Below are 12,859 nucleotides of genomic sequence, written 5' to 3'. Positions count from 1 at the left end.
CAACAAAGGTCTGTCTAGTCAAAGCTATGGTTTTTCCAGTAGTCATGTACGGATGTGAGAGTTGGACCATAAAGAAGACTGCGCACTGAGAATTGATGCTTTTGAACTATGGTGCTGGAGAAGACTCTTCAGAGTTCCTTGACAACAAGGAGCTCAAACCAGTCAATCCTAAATGAAATCAACCCTGAATATTCATTGGAAGGACTGATGTTAAAGCTGAAGCTACAATACTTTGGCCACCTGATGCAAAGAGCAGGCTCATTGGAAAACACCCTGATGCTGGAAAAGATTGAAGGCAAAAGGAAAAGATGACAGCAGAGTATGAGATGGTTAGACAGCATCACTGACTCAATGGACATGAACTTGGGGAAATTTCAGGAGATGGTAAGGGACAGGGAGGCCTAGTGTGCTGCAGTCCATGGGGTGCGAAAAGTCAGACATGACTTTTCGACTGAACAACAATAACAATAAATTTAATTGAAGAGAATTCACCCATCTGCTTTCAGATCACAGCAGAATTAAACTAAATAATCAATAAACAGAAAGACAATTGGGAAAACCCCCAAATATTTGAAGATTAAACAACACAGTTCAAAATAACACATAGGTCAAATCTCAACAGAAAATTTAAAGTATTTTTAAGTAAATAAAAATGAAAATACAACTTATCAAGTTTGGGCAATGGGGCAAGGGAGCGTGAGGTACATACTACTGGAAATAAGACAGGCTACAAGAGGGATTTCCCTGGCAATCCATGGTTAAGACTCTGGGCCTCCACTGCAGGGAACATGGGTTGATCCCTGGTAGGGGAATTAAAACCCCTTATGATGCATGATGTGGCTGAATTAAAAAAAAAAAAGATATGCTACAAGGATGTATTGTACAACACAGGGTAATATAGACAATATTTCATAGTAACTGTAAATGGAGTATAACCTTTAAAAATTGAATTTTGGGACTTCTCTGGCAGTCCAGTGATCAAGATTCCATGTTTCCAATGCAGGGAGCATGCATTCAATCTCTGGTTAGAGAACTAAAATCCTACATGCCCATGCTGCGTGCTGTAGCCAAAAAAAAAAAAAAAAATTGAATCTTAATTAATTAATCAAGGAAGATTTAAGATTAATCACCTCAGCCTCCACCTTAAGAAGCCAGAAAAAGAGCAAATTAAATTTAACATAAGCAGATGAAAAGAAAAAATACTGGAGCAGAAATCAATGAAATTGGAAACAGGAAATCAATAGAGAAAATCAACAAAACCAAAAACTGGTTCTTTGATAAGATCCACAAAATGGACATGCCTCTAACCAGGCTAACTAAGGGAAAAAATAGAGAAGACACAAGTCACTAACATCAGAACAGATGCTGTATTACTACAGATTCCATGGCCATTAAGAGGATAAGAAAGGAATATTATGCACAACTCTATGCCCACAAATTTGATACCCAGATTTAAATACACCAATGACTTAAAGACAAAACCTGACAAATCTCACACAAGAAAAAACAGACAATCTGGATAGGCTTATATCTATTAAAAATTTAATCAATAATTAGTAATCTTCTAAAACCAAAAGCAGCGGGTCCCAGATAGGTTCACTTGTGAATTCCATCAAACATTCAAAAAGAAATTATACCAATTCTCCACAATCTTTTCAAGAAGACACAAGTGGAGGGAATACTTTCTAACTTATTCTATGAGGCCATCGTTACCCAAACACCAAAACCAGGCAAAGACATTATAAGAAAAGAACACTAAAGACCAGTATCTCTCATGAACATGGAAATAAAATCCTCTGCAAAATATTAACAAATCCAATCCAACAATGCATAAAAAGAATTATACACCATAACTAAGAGGGTTTTAATCCTAGGTATGCAAGGCTAGTTCAATATTTGAAAATCAATTAATGTAAACCATTATACCAATAGCTAAAGGAACAAAATCAAATGATTGTATCAACAGATCAGAAAAAGCATTTGACAAAGTCTAAAATCCATCTATAAAAAAATCTTTCAATAAATTAGGAATTGAAGGGAAGTTCCTCAATTTGATAAAGAACATCTACAAAAAAGTACAGCTAACACTGATACTTAATGATAAGAAACTTCAGGCTTTTCTGCCAAAATCAGAAAAATGGCGTGCCTATATCTTCTCACCACTGCTTTTCAACATCATACTGGAAGTTCCGGCTAATATAGTAAGCTAAAAAAAGGAATTAAAAAGTATACAGATTGGGAAGGAAGAAAGTATATAAACTGTCTTTGTTCGCAGATGACATAACGGCCTGTGAAGAAAATCTGGGGGAAAAAATCAACAAAAATCCTTCTGAAACAAGTAAATGATTGTATCAAAGTTGCAGGATACAAGGTTAATGTACAAAAGTCAACACTTTATACCATCAATGAACAAGTGGAATTTGAATTAAAAATATTACCAATCACATTAGCACCCCCAAAATGAAATAATTAGGTATAAATCTAACAAGTTATAAATGTACAAGATCTACATGAGGAAAATTTAAAAACTCAGATGAAAGATATCAAAGAAGAACTACTTAAATGTAGAGAGTTTCCACATTCACGGATAGGAAGACTCAACACTGTCAAGATGTCAGTTCTTCCCAACTTGATCTGTAGATTCAATACAAACACAATCAAAGTCTCAGCAAATTATTTTATGGATGGAGAAACTGATTCTAAAGTTTATATGCAGAGGCAAAAGATCCAGAATATCCAACTCAATACTGAAGAAGAACAGAGTTGGAAGACTGATATTACCAAACTCAAGACCTACTCTAAAGCTACAGTGGTCAAAACTGTGTGATGTTAGAGGAAGAACAAATAGATTAATTGAATAGAATAGAGCCAGAAACAGGCCCAGGAAAATGTAATTAACTAATGCTTGACAAAGGAGCAAAAGTAATACAATAGAAAAAAGACATTCTTCCTAACAAACAGTGCTATAATGACTGGACAGCCACCTGAAAAAAAAGAATAGATGCAAATCTTGATAAAAATTAATTCAAAATGGATCACAGACCTAATCATAAGACACAAAACCACACTCCTAGAATATAATGTAGGACAACACCTTGATGACCTGAGACAGGACAATGACATTTTAGATGCAATACCAGATGTACAATCCATGAAAGAAATAATTGATAAGCTGGTCTAGGGTAAAATGAAAAACTTCTACTCTCCAAGAGGAGAAAGCAAGCTACAAATATTAATACTTGCAACAGTCCTTTAAGGACTGTTATCCAAAACATACAAAAAAAAACACTTAAAACTCAACAATAAGAAAATAAACAACCTGATTGAAAAGCAGGCAAAAGATGTGAACAGACACATCATCAATGAAGATACATAGACGGCAAGTAAGCATATGAAAAAATCTTCAATACCATGTATCACTGCTGCTGCTGCTAAGTCGCTTCAGTCGTGTCCGACTCTGTGCAACCCCAGAGATGGCAGCCCACGAGGCTCCCCCCGATCCCTGGGATTCTCCAGGCAAGAACACTGGAGTGGGTTGCCATTTCCTTCTCCAATGCATGAAAGTGAAAAGTGAAAGTGAAGTCGCTCAGTTGTGTCCGACTCTTCGCGACCCCACGGACTACAGCCTACCAGGCTCCTCCATCCATGGGATTTCCCAGGCAAGAGTACTGGAGTGGGGTGCCATCGCCTTCTCCAACCATGTATCACTAGGGATACGCAAATTGAAACAATAAGGTACTACTATAAATGGATTAGAATGGCCAAATTAAAAAACAATGACAATACTGAAAGTTGGAAAGTTTCTGTAGAGCAACTAAAATTCTCATTTGTTGCTGGTGGGAATGTCAAAATGGTTCAGCCACTTTATAAAACTATCCCTAACCATACAATCTAGCAATCACCCTCCTTGGTATTTAACCAAATGAACTGAAAATTTATGTACACATGAAAACCTGTGAGTGAGAGTGGTATATCCAGACACTGGAATATTATTCAGCACTAAAAAGAAATGAGCTGTCAAACCATGATAAGATATGGAAGAAAGCTAAATGCATATTATTCATGGGAAATAGATGGGGAAACAGTGGAAACAGTGTCAGACTTTATTTTTTTGGGGCTCCAAAATCACTGCAGATGGTGACTGCAGCCATGAAATTAAAAGACGCTTACTCCTTGGAAGGAAAGTTATGACCAACCTAGATAGCATATTCAAAAGCAGAGACATTACCTTTGCCAATAAAGGTCCATCTAGTCAAGGCTATGGTTTTTCCTGTGGTCATGTGTGGATGTGAGAGTTGGACTGTGAAGAAGGCTGAGAGCCGAAGAATTGATGTTTTGGAACTGTGATGTTGGAGAAGACTCTTGAGAGTCCCTTGGACTGCAAGGAGATCCAACCAGTCCATTCTGAAGGAGATCAGCCCTGGGATTTCTTTGGAAGGAATGATGCTAAAGCTGAAACTCCAGTACTTTGGCCACCTCATGCTAAGAGTTGACTCACTGGAAAAGACTCTGATGCTGGGAGGGATTGGGGGCAGGAGGAGAAGGGGACAACAGAGGATGAGATGGCTGGATGCCATCACTGACTTGATGGACGTGAGTCTGAGTGAACTCCGGGAGTTGGTGATGGACAGGGAGGCCTGGCGTGCTGCGATTCACGGGGTCACAAAGAGTCGGACGTGACTGAGCGACTGAACTGAACTGAACTGAAGAGAAATGAACCAATCTGAAGAGGATACATACCGTATGATTCCAATTACATGGAATTCCAATTACATGGAATTCCAATTACATGCCTTTGCCTTTGGAAAAGGCAAAACTATGGAGACAGTGAAAAGATTAGTGGATATCAGGAGCTGGGGTACAGAGTGATGAACAGATGGGACACAGAGGATTTTAGGGCAGTAAAACTACTCTGCATGATACTACAATGATAGATACATGTCACTATACATTTGTCAAAACTCATATAAAAAAAAATAAATTAAAAAAAAAACTCACATAATGCACACGAAGAGTGAACCCTAATGTAAACTACGGGTTTTGGGTAATAATAATGTGACAATGCAGGTTCAACAGTTGTAACAAATGTACTAATCTGGTGCTGGATATTGATGGTGCAGAAGGTGGTTACATGTGTGGGGATAGGGTATATGGGAACTCTGTACAATCCACTCAGTTTTACCATGAATCTAAAACTGCTCTAAAACAGGTTTATTACTTAAAAGAAAAAAAAAATCACAATGAACTAGAAAGGTTCCACTCCCAGAATGGCTAAGTGCCTACTTAATTGACCTTACTATAGTTATAATCTAGTTATATATGCTGTTGTTGTTCAGTTTCTAAGTCATGTCCAACTGTTTGTGACCCCATGAACTGTAGCAAGCCAGCTTCGCTATGTCCCTGAGTTTGGTCAAACTCATGTCAGTGATGCCATCCAACCATCTCATCCTCTGTCACCTAGTAAATATTTAATATTGAACTAAACTGTATGAAATGAACCTACTTTCAAATCAACAGACCCCATACTATTCAACATATTCCAGACTTTAAAGTGAAAATAAAGAGTCTTAGAATATTCTGTGGATCCAAATATCAGGATGTATAAGATTTTAGAATTAATCCGATATGAAGTTTGATCTTTCTCTACATTTGGTTAAATGCAGAGTCCACAGTCATGAACTGGGCTTTTACATCAGTTCTTCCTCCCGGATCTGAGGCCTACTTAGATTTTCTGCAGTATTTAAGAGCGATGATGATGATAGCTAACATTTATGGAGTACTGGGGAGCCTGGTTGGCTGCCGTCTATGGAGTCGCACAGAGTCGGACACGACTGAAGCGACTTAGCAGCAGCAGCAAGCATGTTATATGTATTAACATAAAGCTAGAGCCCGCAGACCCAGACAGGCTGAAAAGGCCAGGTGATGTTCTCGATCAAAGTCTCTGAGTAGGGAAAAATCTAGTCCTAAATTCTGTCAGCAATCTAAATAAAGAGATAATCATATCAGAGAGAAGCTGCAAGTAGTGATTACTGCCTGGCATTCACATTACAGTTGTGATACTATGTTCAAGGTTTGGAAGTGCTAAATTAATTTCTACATGATGAAAAGTCCAAGTCAGATATATGCTGAGTTTTTACAAAGTTCATGGTTAGAATGCACTATCTGAGCTAACACCTAGCCCAGTTCATTCTGAGGGAAAAGTCCCTATGCACAATGAGAAATCTGGCTTTAAAAGCCAAGTAGGTCTAGTTCCCTGGGTCTCCCTGTGCTCTTGCTGGTGTCTTCTCATATTAGAGTTAGTACAGTATTTGAGAATTCTACTGATTCTTGGAAGAGGGTCATGAGCACACTGAATAGCTGGGTCTGAGTGAGTCTGATAAAGTGAGACCCTTATCTCAAGGACACAGATCAGCTTCAGAATCACTCGATTCTTAGGGTGCTCAAACAACTATTCCTCATTCATCCTCACAGTCACTCTCCAAAGACACACTAAACTATAAGCAAGTAGACAAACTCAAGTGGAACAGACCTGTCTTATTTGGTTTAATGCTATACTGTTTCACTACTTTGGTACCTTTTTATTGCCCAAAGACAAGGCTTGTAGATTATCAAATCCAGGCAGCAATGGCTTCCTATGGATCCAAGCCTGCTCTATTTCCATTATCCCTAGGTCTGGAACTTCTACTGTAAACAGCATAGCAGTGAACAGTGTAGCAGAGCAACAACTCCTTCCACAAGGCTGAGTCCCCTGGTCTGACTCCCCTGGGATTTAAGAATACATGTCTAGACTAAAACACATGGCTAACTCCAATGAGGTCTTCTGCCTCATAATTTTTATATATTCTTTAGTCAGATGCAAGTACATCAATCCTTATACTGCCTAGAAGAGCCCATATTCCAGATGAATGCCTGAGATCAGTGATTCCACATACTGGAACTGAAGTAAATGTCAACATGAAACAAACAGTTCTCTCACTACTGTTGACTTCTGTTCTAACAGAGGGCAAGTTATTAGGAGTCCTATGAGGCAGAAAACCATCTGTGTGAGCCCTAATTCTTGGGCAAGGTAGGACAAAATGTTAATGGAGGCCTCATCACATGGTCCCAGATGACCGGAGTCATAACACACTCTCAACACACCAGAACAGGGGTGGTGGACCCAAGACATGCATAAGACCAAAATGAATATTGACAGGTCAAGGCAAGAAATAACTAAGAGTCAAAAACAGACTGAACATACTCTCCCACAGAAAGCATGCCCGTGAGTTCTGTCTGCTTCAGTCAGCCAAGTGAAGAAACAATATATTGTAACATGATGAACCTCACACAGAGAGAAGAGGAAAGAAATCGGGCATCTGTGACCACTCTTTGATTCCACTTTTCTTAATCTTTAAGCACTCACCTGTGTGGCCATGGAGTGGTGAGTGCGGCCGTGGCAGTGTAGGTGACGTACTAGAGGTCACAATCAAACTCTTGCGGTTACTTGTCCGACAGCTGCAATGAAAACACAAGTGTCAGTTATAACAGGGTTGCATCATGGGCCCATAGAACTTGAGTGGCTATCGAGAGACAAAGTCACATCATTTCATGAGCTGAGCAGTGTAATACTTGGAACTGGGTTACCAATTACTGTTTGCACAGTGAGTCTTCATAATTCATTGTGTTCCATCTTGCAGTAACTTTTGTCACTGTCTTGACTCTTTCTTGTATTGTCACGGCACCTTTCCAATGTGCAGATTTTGCTTCCTAAGCAAATAAATATCCAAGGAGTTCCCTAAATGTAATAACCATGCACTAAATGGTATATAATGAAGAGTGCCCACTGCAAGTTTGATTCAGAAAACAAAAAACACAAGCCATAAATATTCTCATCTCTCATAAAAATTAATGTTCTTGCCATAAAAATGAAATGATTAAATCTATGAAATTTATCTTTGAAAAACTGCTTAATCAATTAATTAATAGTCTCATTTCAACATAAATTTCAGAGCAGGGCTGGGTTTCTTCTACAAAGTTGGCTTTCCTTTACATTTTAATGCCTGAGGATTCTTCTTGTGCTTGGAGAAAGTCAAATCATGTTGAAAAGTCATTTCATGCTCAACCTGTTACTGTAAAGTGTAAGTAAATTTATTTGAAAGCTAGCCCATCTTTTAAAGGCATTAAAGAAGCCTGGTCATTTATATTCATCGAAACAAATATTTAGAGCTTCCCTGGTGGCTCAGATGGTAAAGCATCTGCCCACAATGTGGGAGGCGTGGGTTCAATCCCTGGGTCGGGAAGATCCCCTGGAGAAGGAAATGGCACCCCACTCCAGTACTCTAGCCTGGAAAATCCTATGGATGGAGGGGCCTGGCAGGCTACAGTCCATGGGGTCGCAAAGAGTTGGACACGACTGAGGGACTTAACTTTCATTTTCTTTCACACAAATATTTACTGAACATTAACTGCACATCAGGCACCATTCCAGGGGCAAGGGAAGCCGTAGAGAACAAAAGAAAATCTCTGTCCTCAAATGGCAGTAAACAGTGATATGAAGAAAGAGACAGAATGTTTAAGAAACAGCAAAGAACTCAAGTAGGTGGCAGGAGGGGAAAATGACAAGGAAAAAAGTAGGGTATAGAAGCTATGGGCATAGACTGCAGCCAGACTCTGTGGGGCTGCCAGACTGCTGTAAAGAACTATTGGAAATGTGATAAGGAATCGCTGGAAGGATTGTGATCAATCTCAAGAGATTATGATTAGAAATGACACAAACCTGTCCCTAAGAAACCATCAGGAATCATCCGATCACATCTCACATGCCCTTATTACCCCCAATTACCACCAAAGGCCCAAGCCTTCCATCTCTAATTTGACACAGTCTCCCTCTACTCCTTAATCTTAAAAAAAGAAAGAAAGAAAGCTTACACCATGCCTCCCTGAACTCAGTCTGTCATCAGCAAACTATAACCTTAGCTTATTTTCTCAACATTCAGTTTCAATTCTGGCTCTAACTGAAACCTTGTTATCCCCTAGGACACCACAGTCCTGGTGAAAATTCCAATCCTTTTAAACCCAACTTTCCATCTATTTTGCAACTGCACTTGGGTGGCCGATGGTGAATGAAGAAAAATCCAAAATCATGCTGGCTGGGGTTTCTTTATGTTTATGATGATAAATCAAGTGGATCCATACTACATCTACTTAGGTAATGCACTCTCTCTCTAAGACAACTCACAACTCAAGACTAATTCACATCTTCTCCCCAAACCTCCAGTACTTCTTCAGTTCCCCAAATCCTATCCTCATCTGCTGACTTGGCTTTTTATTCAACTAGGGGTAAAAAGAATCAAAACAAAAAGAAGTACTACATATTTCTGCTCCCCCAAATCTTACTAGCCTGGAGAATTTCCTGGTGGTCCAGTAGTTAAGAATCCGACTTCCAGTGCAGGGGACGAAAGTTTGATCCCTGGTCAGGCAACTAAGATCCCCACACGCCGTGGGGCAACTAAGCCCATGTGCCATAACTACTGAGCCTGTGTGCTCTGGAGTCCACATGCCACAGCTAGAGCCCGTGTGTCACAACAAAAGATACTGAATGTCTCAGCTAAGCTCTGATTCAGTCAAAAATAAATAATTTTTAAAAAAATCTATCAGCCTGAATCTGTATACATATACTATACTGACTTTCCCATCAACAACAGCCGAAGACCATGTTGCTATGAAAGTCAACTCCCTGACTTGCTATTCAAGAAGTCTGTACCTCCACTGTCTTCCTTCTCCTATAACACAAACTTCTACATCCTACTGGGTCATTCTCATTATCATAAAAACATGCTGTAATTTCTTACATATCAAGAAAATTAGAATAAAAACTTTCATAGACCTCTCCCAACTTTGCTCCCCTGTTTAGGAAAAAGTCCATGTAGGGATTCTGTACTTGATATCCTCATATCTCATTTCCTATTATCTCTCTTTTTTTTTTAAAATTATTTTTGGCTGTGCTGGGTCTTTGTTGCTGCACAGGTTTTTCTCCAGTTGTGGAGGGGGGGCACTCTCCAGCTGTGGTACGTGGGCTTCTCATTGCCGTGGCCTCTCTTGTTGCAGAGCATGGTCTTAGTTGCTCTGAGGCATGTGGGATCCTCCCTGATTAGGGATCGAACTCATCTCCCATATTGAGAAGTGACTCCTTTACCACTGAGCCACAAAGGAAGGCCCTTCTATTCTCTATTTAACCCACTCTAGACTAGATAATCAACATCTTTCTTGCCTATTATCAAGGTCATCACTGCTACTAAGTCGCTTCAGTCGTGTCCGACTCTGTGCAACCCCATAGATGGCAGCTCGCTAGGCTCCTCTGTCCCTGGGATTCTCCAGGCAAGAATACTGGAGTGGGTTGCCATTTCTCCAATGCATGAAAGTGAAAAGTAAAAGTGAAGTCGCTCAGTCGTGCCCAACTCTTACCGACCCCATGGACTGAAGCATACCAGGCTCCTCCGTCCATGGGATTTTCCAGGCAAGAGTACTGGAGTGGGGTGCCATTGCCTTCTCCGAAGGTCATCACTAACAACAGTCAATTCTCAATCCTTGTCTTATGTAACCTCTCAACATCATTCAACAGTTATAACTTCCTCTTCTAAAAAACAAATTGGGATTCAATTTATATTCAATTAGGTGTTCTGTTCAATGAGCCCTGACAACTGTACCCATTTATATAACACATCCAAAACAAAAGACAGTGATTCTATTACCCCAGAAAGTCCCCAAGTGCCCCTTCTGGTCAAAGCTACTGTGAGTCCATTTTATTTCCTTTACTGGCTTATTAACTATCAGTTCAGTTCAGTTCAACCATAGCTTTGACTAGACAGACCTTTGTTGGCAAAATGTCATCTCTGGTTTTTAATACTCTGTCTAGGTTTGTCATACTTTATGGAATGTACATATGAAATCACATTAACCCTTAGAAAGCTTATTTGGACCGAGAGGATCTTGAGCAGAAAGACACCCAAGGTCTCCTGTACTAGGGCTCACAGTACCTTCTTCAACAGGTATGCCCTCCCTCTTTAACTTACTCAATTCTACCCATTCCATAGAACCATGAGCTCGAATGTGGTTTTGTGTGAATTCTCTTTTATTCTTCCAAGCAGGATGAAAAAATGAAACAGTTTTCAGACATTAGACAACAAGCAATGTAGGACAGTGATCACTTAAAGAGAAGGGAAACAAACAAGGTGAGTCCTACAACTGCCTGGGCTTACTACCTGGAAAGACATGCCCACAACAGCACAGGGAGAAGATGGCCTGCACAGAACCTGGGGGTGGAGGAAACTTCTTAAGAAAAAGAGCAGGTGGAATCACTCCCTGGTACTCAAACAGGGTTGGGAACAGTTTGTGTTTCCACCAGACAGAGGGGGAAAACCTGGTTATTCACAAGACACTAGCAAGGAAAAATTAGTCCAAATGCTGACCTGGTCCTACCTAACAAAGCTTAAAAGCAATCCTTAAAAGATCAAATTATTTCCAAGTAATTTAACTGTGTCCCAGAATAAGGCTCAAAAATAATATTGAAAGAAGCAAAAAACAAAAAAAAAAAACAAAAAAAACACACTCTGTCAAACAAAGTCAAAATCAGTAATTGGTACACAATAAAAATTACTAGGCATGGAAAAAAGGAGGAAATATGACCCATGATGTGGTGTAGGGGAGTGGGGGAGAGTAGAAATAACAGATCCAGAGATGGCACACACAGAATTAGTAGAAGAGAAATAATAAAATCATTATAACTATATTCCATATTTTCTAAACATCCTTTTTTTTTCCTTTATAAAAATTTATTTATTTTTAGCTGTGTGGATCTTCGTTGGGACATGCAGGATTCTCTCTAGTTGTGATGTGCGGGTTTAACTGCCATGCAGCAAATGGGATCTTAGTTTCCTGACCAGGAATTGAACCCTCATCCCTTGCATTGGAGGCGGATTCTTAACCACTGGACCAACGGGGAAGCCCCTATATTTTCAGTGAGGCACAGGAAAGTGTAGCATATTAAGGAGAGATTATGGATGATACTTTTAAAAATCCAAATAGGACTTTCAGAGATTAATAGTCTAAGATGAAAATTAAACAGGATGGCATTAACAGAAGATAAAGCACTGCAGAAGAAAGATGTGCGATCCTAGATACAGTGAGAAAAAAAAACTATGCAAAATGAAACAAAAAAAAGAGAACTTTTTTCATTTTTAAAATTTATTTATTTTCATTGGAGGCTAATTACTTTACAATATTGTGGTGGGTTTTGCCATACATCGACATGAATCAGTCAAGGGTGTACATGTGTCCCCCTCATTCTGAACTCCCCCTCCACTTTCCTCCCCACCCCATCCTTCTGGGTTGTCCCAGAGCACGGGCTCTGAGCGCCCTGCTTCATGCATTGAACTTGCACTGGTCATCTATTTTACATATGGTAATATACATGTTTCAGTGCCAGAGAAAAGGGAACTTTTAAATGGAAAGAGCACCAGGGAGCTGTGCAATAACTGCTGCCAAGCACTGTGTCATTAGTCCCTGAAAGGGAGAAACAGAAAAAATATTTGCAGAAATAACTGCTGAAAATTCTCCAAATTTGAAAATTATAAACTCACAGATCTAACTGGCTCAATGAACCCCAAGCACAAGAAACATGAAGAAAAGTATTCAAAGCATATCACAATCAAATTACTTAAAATTGATGATAAAATCTTAAGAGCTGCCAGATATAAAAATTACATAACACAAAAGAATAAAGATAACAATGACAACAAAATTCTGCTTGGAAAAAGATGCAAGCCAGAAGACAGTGAAGAAATGTCTTAAAGCACTGAATCTAGAATTCAATACCAAGTGA

General features: G+C 39.4%; 1 protein-coding gene across 1 annotated transcript in view; it reads right to left on the bottom strand.

Annotated features, from left to right (window-relative positions):
• The window catches only part of MAST2 (microtubule associated serine/threonine kinase 2), a 118,031-nt gene that overhangs the window by 56,109 nt on the left and 49,063 nt on the right, over window positions 1–12,859 (bottom strand). Inside the window, exon 4 of the mRNA XM_010847895.1 lies at window positions 7,403–7,494. Within this exon, the coding sequence (XP_010846197.1) occupies window positions 7,403–7,494 (92 nt within the window). The remainder of the gene's footprint in view (window positions 1–7,402; window positions 7,495–12,859) is intronic.

Source organism: Bison bison, unplaced genomic scaffold (genome assembly GCF_000754665.1).
Source record: "Bison bison bison isolate TAMUID 2011002044 unplaced genomic scaffold, Bison_UMD1.0 scf7180017864256, whole genome shotgun sequence".
Classification (NCBI taxonomy): domain Eukaryota; kingdom Metazoa; phylum Chordata; class Mammalia; order Artiodactyla; family Bovidae; genus Bison; species Bison bison.
Note: the sequence above shows the minus strand (reverse complement) of the source record. Positions and strands in the feature narration are given on the sequence as shown.